Below are 15,199 nucleotides of genomic sequence, written 5' to 3'. Positions count from 1 at the left end.
TTGTCACTTTGTGTGTTTTCTTATTTGTTTGTTTAAGTAGGCTCCATGCCCAACTCTTGACCCTGAGATCAAGAACTGAGCTGAGATCGAAAGTAAGATGTTTAATGGACTGAGCCACCCCAGGGACACTTATGTGTATTTTTTAAAAGATTTCTTCTTTAGTGGTACATACTGACATATCCAATGACAAATTATTACATCTGGGATTTGCTTCACAGTAACAGAATGGGAAAAAAAAGATCAAAATAATAGAACAGGGAAAAGTAGGTAGGGGTATAGATGAAACAAGATTAGTCATGGGTAGATAATCTCTAAAAAAGGTGACGGATACGTTGGAGTTCATTAATATGTATACCTTTTTTAGATGTTTGGAATTTTCCATAATTAAAAAAATTCAAATTGCTGTGAAGTTTATACTTCATCTGCTCTTCCAAACCACAAAAAGCAAGTTTCTCTGCCAAGTTTATAAGGATTCTTAAAGATAGGATTATTCAAAATAGTATGGTGTCATAGAAAGAATCCAACAGGTTTCAGATGGCATTCTGGCTTCCCCATTTCCCAACTGTCTGACCATGTGACCCTGGGTATACCATTCCCCTTCTTTGGGCCTGAGGTTCCTCATCTGTACTGTGGTAAGCCACACAGCATTTACGTTATATTATGTTTATGTTAGGTTTATGTTAGATACCCAATAGTCACCTACAAATACTACATTTGAGCTAAAAGAATGATGAGCTTATAAATTGAGGCTGCCTTCTATAACTTCTGGGTTAATCTTAGGATCCCTTTGGTCTGCTTCCCAGATGTTGAAGAAGTTGCTCAGGTTGCATTGGTTGAAGTCTGGGTCAAGCAAGAAGCTCTTCAAGTATCTGAACCTCATTTAGGTTCTTCTACTCTATTCTTTCTAGAAGGCCCATTCATTAATATACAGTTGAAGTAAAATGTTAACTATTTCAGGGTACAGGTCTTTCACCTCCTTCATTAAGTTTATCCTAGGTGTTTTATTCTTCTTGGTGCAGTTGTAAATGAGATTGTGTTGAATGAACTAAGCGAATGAATGAATGGAACTGGCATCAAATTGTCTATTTGGTTTCAGCCTGTCAGCTTTAAGTAGAATATCACTTTCTGATTTCCACAGGCATTAGATCAAAAACAGTATCAATAATTAGTAGTTTCGCTCCAGGCATTTTTCTAGTGCTTTATTCATATTAATTTAATCCTAATAGCCATATATAATGCATCATTTTTATCCCCATTTTATAGACCAAGAAACTGAAGCACCGAGAATTAGGTAACTAAGCCAGTATCACATAGCCACTACGTGGCAGGGCTGACTCCTGAGCCCATTGATGGTAAGTTTTTTTTTTTTTTTTAAGATTTTATTTATTTATTTGACAGAGAGAGATCACAAGCAGGCAGAGAGGCAGGCAGAGAGAGAGGGGGAAGCAGGCTCCCTGCGGAGCAGAGAACCCTGATGCGGGGCCTGATGCCAGGACCACGACCGGAGCTGAAGGCAGAGGCTTCAACCCACTGAGCCACCCAGGCACCCCTGATTGTAAGATTTTAAGACACTTGGTTAACAAATTCCTACCTGTTCATGGTCTAAAGCTACGCACTCCTTATAAGCAAATATGTAACTGACTTTTAACACTCCAACGACAGGAAACTCTAAATACTAGGAGATTATGTGACAACAGTTAGCCCTGACACGGATGGCTAGTCACTCTGCTACTTCACAAAACTGCAAACACACCCGCAGTCCTTCAGGTGTGGAATGCTAAGTGTATACGGCAGGGACCTCCGTGTACATGCAGATGTGGTGTACTGACTCTCAACAAACACGTTTACCTTTGCTTGCATTTCAGTGTACTGAAAATGCAGTCAAATGCATAAAATGCATTAAAAATGCACATAAAAAAGCAAGCATTCCCAACGCTAAAGAGCGGGAAAGGTCATGCAGCACACACAGGTCTATCTTTCCTAACATCTTCCACCTGGGTGACAAAAACTTCAAAAAATTAAAAGCCCAGCATCTAAGACCCTATACTTCCTGTTCACACTTAAGTGTTCAGCTAACTATTGGTGGTAGTAACTAAAAAGTCCCTGGAATGAGACCTCTGCAGGCACCGTCGTGTGAAACAAGCAGTTGCCTGCTCAGACTGATCCGCGCCCGACTTGAAGCCAAAGAGAGCCGGACTGCTCCGTGGATCTAAGACACCCACACCCAGCAAACCCGCAGGAGCATAAGCCATTCCCTTTGACGTGTGCTTGAAAACCGCGGAGCCCAGCTAAGAGGAGGAGCAGAGCCCTCGCCTCTACAGCTGCGGGTCCTCGCAGCTCCCGCAGCCACCGCCGCCTCAGCTGGGCCTGGCAGCCGGCAGCGGCCGGCGGGGCGGTCCGCGCGGACGCTCTGCGAACGTTGGGCCCCGCCACGCGACGGGCGTCGGCTGCGCCTGCAAATCGCCACCCGGCCGGCAGGGGGCGCGGCGGACGGAGCCGGGCGTCCGGGAGGGGGCGCGCTAGGCCGCCGGGGGCCACCCGCTTCGCCGGGCCCCGCCCCTCCCCCCGTCGCCCTCCTCGCGCCGCGGCGGGCGAGCCCCCGGCGAGGGGAGGGGGTGGGGGGAGCGGCGGGCGCCCGAAACGGCCCTGGAGCTCGGAGCGCCGCGCGGGAGCGGCGCGAGCCCGAGGGGGCGGGGAGGCGGGCGGGCGTGCGCGCGCCGGGCGTGGGTGTGGGCGTGGGTAAGTAGAGCGGGCGCGGCGGGAGCGCGGGGCAGAGGAACGCTGGCTACCCTGGACAGCGCATCTTCGCCCGCCGGGGTCGCCGCGCCTCAGCGGATCATGGTGAGTGGGCGCCGCGCGCCGCCGCCGCCTTTCTCCTTTCTCTCCTCGACCAACGCACTGGGCGGGAAGGGGCCGGGCGGACGGCGGCAGCGCGGGAGCCGCGGGTTCGGCTGCTGGAACCCGTGGCGCTCGGTGGGCCTGGGGAGGGGGCGGTGAACGTTTGGGCTGGGGGGGGCGGGCGCGCGGGCCGGGGCCGCGGGCTCGGGATCTTTGTCTGGGGGTCGCGGTCCCGCCCCGGCACCTCGAGGCGCCCGCTCGCGTCCAGCCTCCTGTTGCAAGCGCGCAGCCGGCCGGGCGCCCGGGATGCCCGACGAAACCGCCCCCCGTTCCCGCGGCGGCCATTCCCGCTCGCCTCCCGCACCGTGCTTTCCTCCCCGGCCCGACTCCCGCCGGGGGACCGGCGTTTCCCTCGCGTGGTCCCGACCCTGCCTCCGGAAATTCTGGGGGTTTTGTCTCTAACGGTTGAATCCATGCCTCCTCTCGTCCCCGCGCCGTGCCTGCAGTCCCGGGGGTGTGTCTGCGTGCTTGCCCCGGCCTCCCGGGCTTTGCATCGTGGAATCGGGGAGGTTCCCATTTGTTTACGGAGATTGGGGGGTGGGCGGTCTGGTGTGTTCCTTGCGACGACGACTCTCCCAGTTTCCCGGGCCAGTACTCGACTCTGAATTCACCCCGCTTTTTGCTGCCCACGGGGCTCTGTCCTGGAGAGCGAGGGGTGTCCGTGGGTATCCCAGGAACTGCCCGAGAGTTTTGGCAGAAGAACCTGGTTCTGTGACTGCAAAAAGAGAAAGTGATGTGGTTTCCATATGGTTCCTTCTCCACTATGGGGCTTGTTAAAGTATGCTAATCTCCTTTCTTTTTCCCACTCCCGGCTGACACTGATCAGGCCCGGATTTTGCTCTCTCCACGCTCTCAGGCTCACAACATCTACCTGATTATACGTGAAGCGAAGCCGTCTCCGCCTTCTCTGGCCACCCTGTCTAAAATTTCAGCCTTTCCTACCCCACCCACCACAGTTCCTATCTCCCTTCTTGCGTCTTTTTTTTTTTTTTCCTTTATAGCATTATTTAACAGACTTTTGTTTATCCTGTTTACTGCAAGTGTTCCCCACTAGAATGTAAATATCAGCGCTGAGATTTTTTTCATTTTGTTCACTGCTAGTATTTCTAGTACCTATAACAGTGCTTGGCATATAATATGTGCTTCATAAAGAGAAAATTAACCCCCAAACCCAGCCTACTAATTCTGATGTACAAATGGGAAGCAGTAGGGCAACTACAAGGATTACCTGTCCAGTTGGCAGTCTATAAGGATGAGAAGCTCCAGGGAAGTTTGAGACGAGAGATGCTCCTGGAAATGAGGGACTCAGTGTGGCGACTCTCAGTGAGAAGAGTGAGCTAGCCATCTCTTAATGCCCGGGTCTATCGCTTCATGTCCTTGACACCTTTGCACTTGGATGGATAAAGCCGTTTTAGAGCTAACTGGCTCCTTGGGGGCCTGAACCTTTGTTACAGATTATTATGAATTGTAATGAGTAAGAAAAGTCCAAGGATTTCACCGTAATTGGAATGGAAGAGTCATGACAATTAATCTCAGCCAAAATAAAGGGCTTGCTCTTGTTAACTCTACCCTGTACTGTTGTGATACTGCCTTTTCAGAAAAGCATTTTTCAGAAACTTTGGGTTTTCTGAGGAGGTATTTTTGTGCCTATGTCCACATAAAAGTCCTGTCGCTTTAAAAAATGATGCTGGCAGTGGGAAGGTTACTGAGGGTTAAATTCCAAAATAAGCTACTGGGTCCATACAGAGAGATACGGCTTTGAATCCATGTCCAACGTGAATGTAGTTTTTCTCGATGTCTGCTAATTAGTCTTATTCCAAAGCTTATACTTTTTCCTTCAAATTCCCTTTTGCTTTCCCCTTTCTATAGTGTAAATGTTTAGCAATCCTTTGTTTTAAGCCTGGGGACATGTGTTTTTATAATCTGAGCCGAACTGCCTAGTAAAATTTACATGGGCAAGTTCCTGAAAATGATGTAATTTAGCTGTTACTCTTCATGTTTAGCTGTTCTGTGATAACTGCTGTCATGGCCAGATAGGTAATAAAGATGAAAGATGGAAGGGAAGGAATGATACATTTGTCTTTAAAATTAAATCCAACCACCAAACATAAATGAAAAACACCTCATTCTTTTGGTCCCAATTTATATTTGTAGGAGATTTTATGTTATTCCAGTCAAAATATCAAGACATTTTTTCCCTGTCTATTCCTTAAGGAATATATTTTTTAAGGAATATAAATTCTCTCAAAGCTATCCAGTTGGGTAAGCTTAATTCTTGTTCTTTCAACAAAAAGTTGCAATTTCATCCAGCTCCCTTGAAAACACCTTTTTAAAATTGGCGTATAATTGATCCCTTCAAAACATTTTAATCACAGTTTGGGAGGTTCAGGCGCTATCATAGTCTGAAAGAGGGTTTTTAAAATTTAAGTAGCTCCGTATCGTAAATTTGTTATATTCAGAAAACTGGGTCTTACTATAGAGGGTTGTGCCCAGAATCCTCTCCCTTGGACAGTCTGCCGTCTAACCTGACCATTTTGGATATTTAGGAGTAGATGTTGTTAAGGGACAAGAGATTACACCAGTAAGCTCTTATTTAAGCTCAACTTGGTAAAAATATGCCAACATGAGTAGCTCAGCAAAAGTCTGAAGTTACAAATTTATACATTTGTATTGTAATCGAATTAGGACATCTCTGGTATGTCTCTGACTCTTGACAGTGAACCATTCTAATAAGTTGTTAGTTTAAATATAGCCAGTTAAAATCTAACAGTTGAAGAGCTGCAGAGTATAAATTGTTCTGGAATTGATGATGTGGCAGTTTAGACCTTGAGATCTGGAGTGAGTCATGGATTTGAATCCCAACACCAAGATATAACTTTGTGACCTTGGGCAGGTTAACTTGTTTAGGACTTAGTTTTTTTTTCTATAAAAGAAGACAATGATACCATTTCATAAAGCTGTTGGAAGGAACAAAGAAGATAATGCACTAACTCTGGCCAGTATAGTTCTTCGAGCATTCAGTGAATATTATCTTTATAATGACGTGCGTTCTTTCTCCCATATCTGGCTGTTTTCAGTTGAAAAAAATCTCAGAATAATGTCTTTGATTTACTCATGGATCTCATCCCCTTATGTGATCCTGAAATGTATCTAGTAATGCTCTGTATCAACACCGTCCAGTAGGAATCTGCAAACTGTATATGTAATTTAAAATTTTCTAATAGTGGCGTTAAGAAGTAAAAAAACAGGTGAAATTAATTTCAGTAACAGATTTTAGTTAACCCAATTCATGCAAGTATTATTTCAACATGCAAGCATTGTAAAAAAAAAAAAACAAAAACAAAACTAGTACACATTTTCCCCCCATATGAAATCAACATCTTGTTATGTGTTTTATACTGACAGCACATTCCGTTCCGGTGAGCCACAATTTCAGGAGCTCAGTAGCCACCTGTGGGACAAAACAGGCCCAGATGACACACATCTTCCAAAATTACCTCCTGTGTGCTGGGCCCTTCTCTCTCCTCGTGAGAACCTCACTGCCGCCTTAAACCTAGTGTTACCAAGTCAGCTACTCAGCTTTCAGACTGTCCTCTCTGTTCCCTCTGGCTGCTAGTAATTCCACCAGCTCTCAAGTCTACTGTGTCTGAAATCGGATTCTTGCTTGGCTTTTTCTTTTATATTGTTCATTGTATATATTGTTCATTGTATATCTTCTCACATTTTGAGCCTCTCTTTATATCTCCTCTCTTCTCCAGCCCCCTCTCCACTATTGTCTTTCTTACAGATTTCCTCCTTTGTAGCATCTTAGTTTTTAACCTTTGTACTTGAAGCTCATTATTTTTTCAAGGCCAGAGTCCTCATTGTCCTGTAGTAGCTTAAAGCTGGGTCCTGACTTGTTTCCAAGGTCTCCCTCTTGTCTGCTCGCTGTGTTGTGCTTCCCTTCCTTCTGGCAACCCCCTCACCTCCCCTTCCTGCCTCTGGAGAGAGGTCGCTCTCTACCTCCCTATCTACCTCCCTATCACTGGGCTCTGCATTCTCGCCATTCTCTCATAGCTCTTTCGTATGTTAATTTATAAATGCTTTCTATTTTATTTATTTATTTTTTAAAAGATTTTATTTATTTATTTGACGGACTGAGATCACAAGTAAGCAGAGAGGCAGGCAGAGAGAGAGGAGGAAGCAGGTTCCCTGCTGAGCAGAGAGCCCGATGCGGGACTCGATCCCAGGACCCTGAGATCATGACCTGAGTCGAAGGCAGCGGCTTAACCCACTGAGCCACCCAGGCGCCCCAATGCTTTCTATTTTATACCTTATTCTTGTGTTTCACACCTTTATCAAATATCCAAAGAAATAGAATTCCTTTAACTAAAAATCTGATCTTGCAATGACCCACCCAAGGAAAGAAGCACAGATAAAGGAAGGGCAATAATAAACCATGAGAAGGAAAAAATGAAATTATTCTTTGAGCTTTAACTATCTTTCAAGAAGTATCAGTGGACCTAATAATAATAGCAACAACCACCACAACTGTGGTAACACCTTACTCAGGGCTTTATAGGAAACAGAGCAGCTTTCCTCTCGCCTGGTGAACAGAGGCAGGAAACAAGAGCAAGGTGTTGGACCAAGAGTCAAGAAACCTAGTTTCTTTCTAGTCCTAGCTTTTTTTTACTGACTAGCTCTATTGCCTTAATTCCATCACACTGAGACACTATTTTCTCATCTGCAAAATGGGATATTCTCCTTTCACAGGGTTATTTTGGCAGAATCAGTGGAGCCTTTACACTGGCTCTTCTCTCTGGCTGCCTGGCCAGATCTTTCTGCCAGAAAGCTGTATGGCTGTCCTCTTAATATGTTTTTTTTTTTTTCTTCTTTCATAAGGGTTAAGAGAAAACGATCTTATGATCAAAAAATTGGGGGAAGCAGTAGTCAAGACAGGTTTCTTCTTTTCTTTTTTTTTTTTTTTTAATGTTTCAGGAGTACAACACAGTGATCCAAAAAACTCTATACCTTATGCAGTGCTCACTAGAAGCGTAGCTATCATTGGTCCCCAGACAGTGCTATTACAATACAATACAAAACAGACTGTATTCTCCAGGCTGTACCTTTCATCCCTGTGACTTCTTCATTCCTGAACTGGAGTCCCGCATCTCCTACTCCTCTTCATTCATTTTGTTTGTCCTCCAATCCCTCCTCCCCCTGGCAGTCACCTGTTCTCTGTATTTATGAGTCTGTTTCTGCTTTTCTTTCTTCCTCTGCGTTTTTTTTTTTCTTTCTTTTTTTTAGGTTCCATGTATACATGAAATCCTGTAGTGTGTGTGTTTCTCTGTTAGACTTATTTCAGTTAGCATCACACTCTCTAGGTCTTTCCATGTTGTCATAAATGACAAGATTTTTTTTTTAAAGGTTTTATTTATTTATTTGTCAAAGAGAGAGAGGACAAGCAGGCAAAGTGGCAGGTAGAGGCAGAGAGAGAAGCAGGCTCCCCCCTGAGCAAGGAGCCCGATACGGGACCTGATCCCCGGATGCTGGGATCATGACCTGAGTGAAAGGCAGCAGCTTAACTGACTGAGCCACCCAGGTGGCCCTTTTTTGTTTTGGAGTTTTTTTTTTTTTTTTTAACTAATATTCTATTGTGAGATATATATACAAATATATCACACATCTTATTTATCCATCTATCTATCGATGGACACCTGGGTTACTTTCATATCTTGGCTATTGGAAATAATGCTGCAATAAACATAGGGGTGCTTATATCTTTTGGAGTTCGTGTTTTCCTTTCTTTTGAGTAAATACCCAGTAGTGGAGTTGCTGGATCATATGGTGGCTCTATTTTTAATTTTTGGGGGCATCAAAAAATTTTTCTACAGTGGCTGCACCATTTTATGTTCCCACCAACGGTGCACGAGGGTTCCCTCTTCTCCACATCCTCGCCGACACCTGTTATTTTTCTTCTTTTGGATACTGGCCATTCTGGCAGGTATAAAGTGGAATCTCAGTGTGGCTTTGATTTGTATTTCCCTGATGCCGAGTGAAGCTGATCAGATTTTCATGTGTCTGTTGGCCATCTGGATGTCTTAGTTGGAAACATTTCTATTCAGGTCCTCTACCCATTTTTTAATTGGATATTATTTGGGGGTTTTGGTGTTGAATTGTGTAAGTTACATATTTCAGAAATTAATCCTTCATCAAAGATATCATGTACAAATACATTCTTCCACTCAGCAGATTGCCTTGTTTTGTTGTTTCTTTCCTTCATTGTCCAGAAGCTTTTTATTTTGATGCAGTCCCTGTAGTGTATTTTTGCCTTTGTTTCCCTTGCCTGACGAGAGCGATCTAGGAAACTGTTAATAAGGCTGATATCCAAGAAATTTCTGCTTGTGTTTTCTTCTAGGATTTTTATGGTTTGGGGTCTCACATTTAGGCCTTTAATCCATCTCGAGTTTCTTTTTGTGTATGGCGTGAGAAAGTTGGGCACCTTCCTTCTGCATGTAGCTGTCCCGTTTTCCCAGCACCATTAACTGGAAAGACTGTCTTTTCTTCATTGTATATTCTTGCCTCCTTTGTCATAGACTGAATAACCCACATAAGCATCAGTTCATTTCTGGGCTCTCTCTCCTGTTCCGTTGATCTGTGTGTCTGTTTTTATGCCAGTACCATGCTGTTTCGATTTCTGTAGCTTTGTAGTGTATTTTGAAATCAGACTGTAATGCCTTCAGCTTCGTTCTTCTTTCTCAAGATTGCTGTGGCTGTGCAGGGTCTTCTGTGGTTCCAGACCAACGTTAAGATTGTTTATTCTGAGATGTGTGGAAAGTGCTGTTGTATGTTGATCGTGATTGCACTGAGTCTGTATATTGCTTTGGGTAGTACGGACATTTTAACAATATTATTCCTCCAATCCATGAGTATGATGTATCTTTTCATTTGTATATGGGCTCTTTAATTTCTTTTATCCATGTTGTATAGTTTTCAGCATCTAGGTCTTTCACTTCCTTGGTAAAGTTTATTCCTAGGTATTTTATTCTTTTTGGTGTAGTTATAACTGGCATTGTTTTTTTAATTTCTGTTTCTGCTTTGTTATTAGTATATAGAAATGCCCCAGATTTCTGTGTATTAATTTTATATCTTGCAACCATACTGAATGCTTTTATTCGAACAGTGTTTTGGTGAAGTCTTTAGGGTTATCTAAAGTATCCTGTCATCTGCAAATAGTGAGTTTTCTTTTTTCCCTCCCCATTTGGATACTGTTTATTTCTTTCCTTGTGTGATTGCTATGGCTAGGACTTACAGTACCGTGTTAAATTAAAGTGGTGAGGTGGACATCCTTATCTTGTTCCCGATCTTAAAGGAAAAGCTTTCAGTTTTTCACCATGATGTTCGTTCTGGTTTGTCATGTATGGCCTTTATTATGTTGAGGTATGGTCCCTCTAAGCATACTTTGTTTAGCATTTTTTGTCACAAGTGGATACCTGTGTTCATCAGATATATTGGCCTATAGTTTCCTTTTTGTGTAGTTTTGGTGTCAGGGTATTGTTGACCTCATAGAATGTATCTGGACATTTCCTTCCTCTTCTGTTTTTTGAAATAGTTTGAGAATTGATGTTAATTCTTGAAATGTGTCGTGGAATTCACCTGTGAATCCATCTGGTCCTGGGCTTTTGTTTGTTGGAAAGTTTTTTGATTACTGATTGGAATTTTGTTGTTAGTTTCGTCTGGTTAGATTTTCTATTTCTTCATGACTGCTTTTGGAAGATGGTACATTTCTAAGAATTTATCCATTTCTAGGTTGTCCAGTTTGTTGACATATAATTTTTCTTAGTAACTTTTATATTCTTTTGTATTTCTATGGTGTTCAGTGTCACTTCTTTTTCATTTCTGATGTTACTTATTTGCATCCTCTTTTTTTTTTTTTTTCTTAATGAGTTTGGCTTTATCAATTTTGTTATATTTTTGAAGAAACGTTCTTGGTTTCTTTTTTTTTTTTTTAATCTCTATTTCATAGATTTCTGCTCCAATCTTTATTATTTCCTTCTTTCTGTTGATTTTTCTGCTTGGATGATCTACCCATTGTTGTAAGTGGGTGTTAAAGTTGCCTGCTGTTATTATATTACTGTCAATTTCTCCCTTCATATTTTTCAGTATTTATGTATTCAAGTGCTCCATTGTTGGGTGTGTAGATATTCACAATCATTATATCCTCTTGTTATATTGATCCCTTTATCATTATGTAATGCCATTTTTTGGTTACAGTCTTTGTTTTATTTTATTTTTTTAAAGATTTTATTGATATGAGAGAGCACACACATGCACACACACAGGGAGAGGAAGAGGGAGAAGTAGACCCCACACTGAGCAGGGAGCCCCTACGCAGGGCTCAATCCCAGGACCCTGAGATCATGATCTGGGCTGAAGGCAGAGGCTTAACCAGCCGAGCCACCCAGGAACCCCACAGTCTTTGTTTTAAAGTCTGTTTTGTCTGATACAACTCTTGCTAGTTTGGCTTTTTTATTTTTGTCTCCCTTTGCATGGAATATTTTTTTCCGTCCCTTCACTTTCAATCTGTATTTGTCTTTAGATCTGAAGTGGGTCTCTTGTAGGCGGCGTATGTGCCATGTGTCTTTTATTTTTAATTCAGTCATCCTGTATCTTTTGATCATTTAGTATTTATATATTTATTTAACATATAGTGCATTATTTGTTTCGGGGGTATAGGTCTATGATTCATCAGTCTTACCAATTGACAGCTTTCACCATAGCACATAACCTTCCCAGTGTGACTGAGCATTTAGACAATTTACATTTAAATTAATTATTGAGAGGTATGTACTCACTGCCATTTTGTTAATTGTTTTCTAGGTTTGGTTTCTTTTTTTTTTTTTTTTTCTTTGTAGTTCTTGTCTGTTCCTTTTTTTCCTTGTTCCCTTTCCTTGTGGTTGATGACTTTCTTTTATGTTTGGCTTTCTTAACATACTTATTATTATAGGCTTTTTGTTTGTGGTTTCCATGAGGTTCATATATAACATCTTAAATATATAACAGTCTGTATTAAGTTGATGGTCACTTACGTTCACACACATTCTTAAAAAAAAACTATTTTTACTCCCCCATCACATTTTGTATATTTGTTACTATGATTTACGTGTTTTTATTCTGAGTTCCCTTTAACTAACCTTTACGATATAATTGGTTTTGCTACTTCTGTTCTGTAACATGCGTAGTAGCTCTGTGATTGTTCTGTCTCTGTTTGCTTTTACTCATGAAATTTTGTTCTCTCATAATTTTCTAATTTTGAAAATTTCATAATTTTCCTTCCAATTATGACTTTCTCTTTTTCACTTAATGAATTCCCTTTAACATTTCCTATAGGGCCAGTTTAACGGTGATGAACTCCTTTAACTTTTGTCTGTCTGGGGGAATTCTGTCCTTCTATTCTGAATGGTAATCTTGCTGCTGGGGAGATATGTTGCTGTTGTTGTTGTTTTTCCCTTTCAGGATTTTGAATATATTATGCCACTCCCTTCTGGCCTGCAAAACTTCTGTGAAAGAATTAGTACAAGGCCTTTTCCCTTCTTCTTTTGTAATTAGTTGCTCCTCTCTTGCTGCTTTTAAGATTCTTTGCTTATCTGTGATCTTTAACATTTTAGTTATTACGTATCACGATGTGGACTGACTTGGTTCATCTTGTTTGGAGCTCTCTGTGCTTCTTAACCTAGGAGTCTGTTTCCTTCTCTAGGAAAATGTTCAGCTATTATTTCTTCAAATATAACTTCAGCCCCTTTCTTCTCCCTCTGGGGCCCATATAATACAATGTTCCTTCCCTTGTTGTTGTCCAAGAGGTCCCTTAACCTGTCCTCCTTTCTCTTATTCTTTTTGCTGTTCAGCTTTGGTGCTTTCCGCTATGCTCTCTTCCAGACTGCTGATCTGTTCTTCTGCATCTTCTAATCTATTGTTGATTCCTGCTAGTGTATTTTTCCTTTCAGTTATTGCTTTGTACTTTTTTAACTACACCTAGCTTAACAACTCTATTTAAAACTGAGACCTGCCCTGCCATATTCACATATGCCTGGTCCCCTTAAACTGCTATATTTTCCATAGCACTTGGATTTACTCATTTATGTAGCACTTGGTACCTTTTATTTTATTTATTTGTTTATTTATTTTAAAGATTTCGTTTATTTATTTGACAGACAGAGATCACAAGTAGGCAGAGAGGCTGGCAGAGAGAGGAGGAAGCAGACTCCCCGCGGAGCAAAGAGCCTGATGCGGGGCTCAATCCCAGGACCCTGGGATCATGACCTGAGCTGAAGGCAGAGACTTTAACCCACTGAGCCACCCAGGCGCCCCTTCACTTGGTACCTTTTAATTATTATGTGATTTTTGTTTGTCCTTTCATGACCTGTCCTTTCATGTCCCCTTTTGTTTGCAGGCTTCACGAGGACAGATTTTTGTTTGCCTTGCTCAGGAAATTATCTCAAGCATCTAGGCTAATGCCTAACCTGTAGCAAATTCTAAACAGTTATTTGTTGATAAAACAAAGGCCAGTTTTGCTGTTTCCCAGTGCAGTGTTCTTTTCTCATCAATCCCATTTACCAACCATAAAGGATTAATTTGGAAATGCACATCTGCTTTGCAAACATATTTGCAAAAGCATTCTTTTAAAGACCAGTATCTTTTAAGGCATTTATAATTATTTATCACAATTGAGTTTGGCATGTTTCAGTAACGTAGCTGTTTCATCCATGCACATGTGCTTGTATAACCTTTCAGTAAATGATGTATATGTATTCTTACAAATTATTTTTATATTTCACAGTCATATTTGTGGAAGGGGTCAGGTTATTTCATTTCTAAGTAGTGAAACCTATAATTTTATTATGTTATTGAAATTAGTGACTGCATATACATTTCCATAATTATATTTGCTTTTCATAATATAATTTGTAGATGGGACCAGATTATGTTCTTATTTTTACATAGTGAAATCTATAACTAATAATATTCTCACCGAGGGCGCCTGGGTGGCTCAGTGGTTTAAGCCTCTGCCTTCAGCTCAGGTCATGATCTTAGGGTCCTGGGATCGAGCCCCACATCGGGCTCTCTGCTCAGCGGGAAGCCTGCTTCCCCCTCTCTCTCTGCCTGCCTCTCTGCCTACTTGTGATCTCTCTCTCTGTCTATCAAATAAATAAATAAATAAATATTTAAAAAAAAAATATTCTCACTGAGATTAAAAATATCTTTACTTTTTTTTTTAATTTTTTTTTAAGATTTTATTTATTTGTCGGAGAGAGTGAGCACAGGCAGACAGAGTGGCAGGCAGAGGCAGAGGGAGAAGCAGTTTCCCCGCTGAGCAAGGAGCCAGATGTGGGACTGGATCCCAGGATGCTGGGATCATGACCTGAGCGTAAGGCAGCCCCTTAACCAACTGAGTCACCCAGGCATCCCAAAAATGAATATCTTTTTTTAAAAAAATTTTTTTTAAATTTTTTAATTTCTTTTCAGCGTAACAGTATTCATTGTTTTTGCACCACACCCAGTGCTCCATGCAATCCGTGCCCTCTCCAATACCCACCACCTGGTTCCCCCCAACCCCCCCCCCCCGCCCCCCGCCGCTTCAAAACCTTCAGATTGTTTTTCAGAGTCCATAGTCTCTCCTGGTTCACCTCCTCTTCCAATTTCCCCCAACTCCCTTCTCCTCTCTAACTCCCCATGTCCTCCATGCTACTTGTTATGCTCCACAAATAAGTGAGACCATATGATAATTGACTCTCTCTGCTTGACTTATTTCACTCAGCATAATCTCTTCCAGTCCCGTCCATGTTGCTACAAAAGTTGGGTATTCATCCTTTCTGATGGAGGTGTATATGGACCACATCTTCCTTATCCATTCGTCCATTGAAGGGCATCTTGGTTCTTTCCACAGTTTGGCGACCGTGGCCATTGCTGCTATAAACATTGGGATACAGATGGCCCTTCTTTTCACTACATCTGTATCTTTGGGGCAAATACCCAGTAGTGCAATTGCAGGGTCATAGGGAAGCTCTATTTTTAATTTCTTAAGGAATCTCCAAATTGGCTGAACTGTTTTCCAAATTGGCTGAACCAACTTGCATTCCCACCAACAGTGGAATATAAAACAGTGCAAAACAGGCCCCACACCCATCTAGTAGACAATTAAATAATAAATATGCAATATATTCTCCACATCCTCTCCAACACATGTTGTTTCCTGTCTTGCTAATCCAAAAATGAATATCTTAATGGTAATATAAACAAAGCTATCATTTGTGAATTTACTGAG

General features: G+C 41.9%; 1 protein-coding gene across 1 annotated transcript in view; it reads left to right on the top strand.

Moving 5' to 3' along the window:
* The first annotated feature begins 2,633 nt into the window (after nucleotides 1-2,633).
* The window catches only part of ELOVL2 (ELOVL fatty acid elongase 2), a 63,295-nt gene continuing 50,729 nt past the window's right edge, over nucleotides 2,634-15,199 (top strand). The window contains exon 1 of the mRNA XM_032341099.1: nucleotides 2,634-2,841. Within this exon, the coding sequence (XP_032196990.1) occupies nucleotides 2,839-2,841 (3 nt within the window). The 5' untranslated portion in view covers nucleotides 2,634-2,838. The remainder of the gene's footprint in view (nucleotides 2,842-15,199) is intronic.

This window comes from Mustela erminea, chromosome 4 (assembly GCF_009829155.1).
Source record: "Mustela erminea isolate mMusErm1 chromosome 4, mMusErm1.Pri, whole genome shotgun sequence".
Lineage (NCBI taxonomy): Eukaryota > Metazoa > Chordata > Mammalia > Carnivora > Mustelidae > Mustela > Mustela erminea.
Note: the sequence above shows the minus strand (reverse complement) of the source record. Positions and strands in the feature narration are given on the sequence as shown.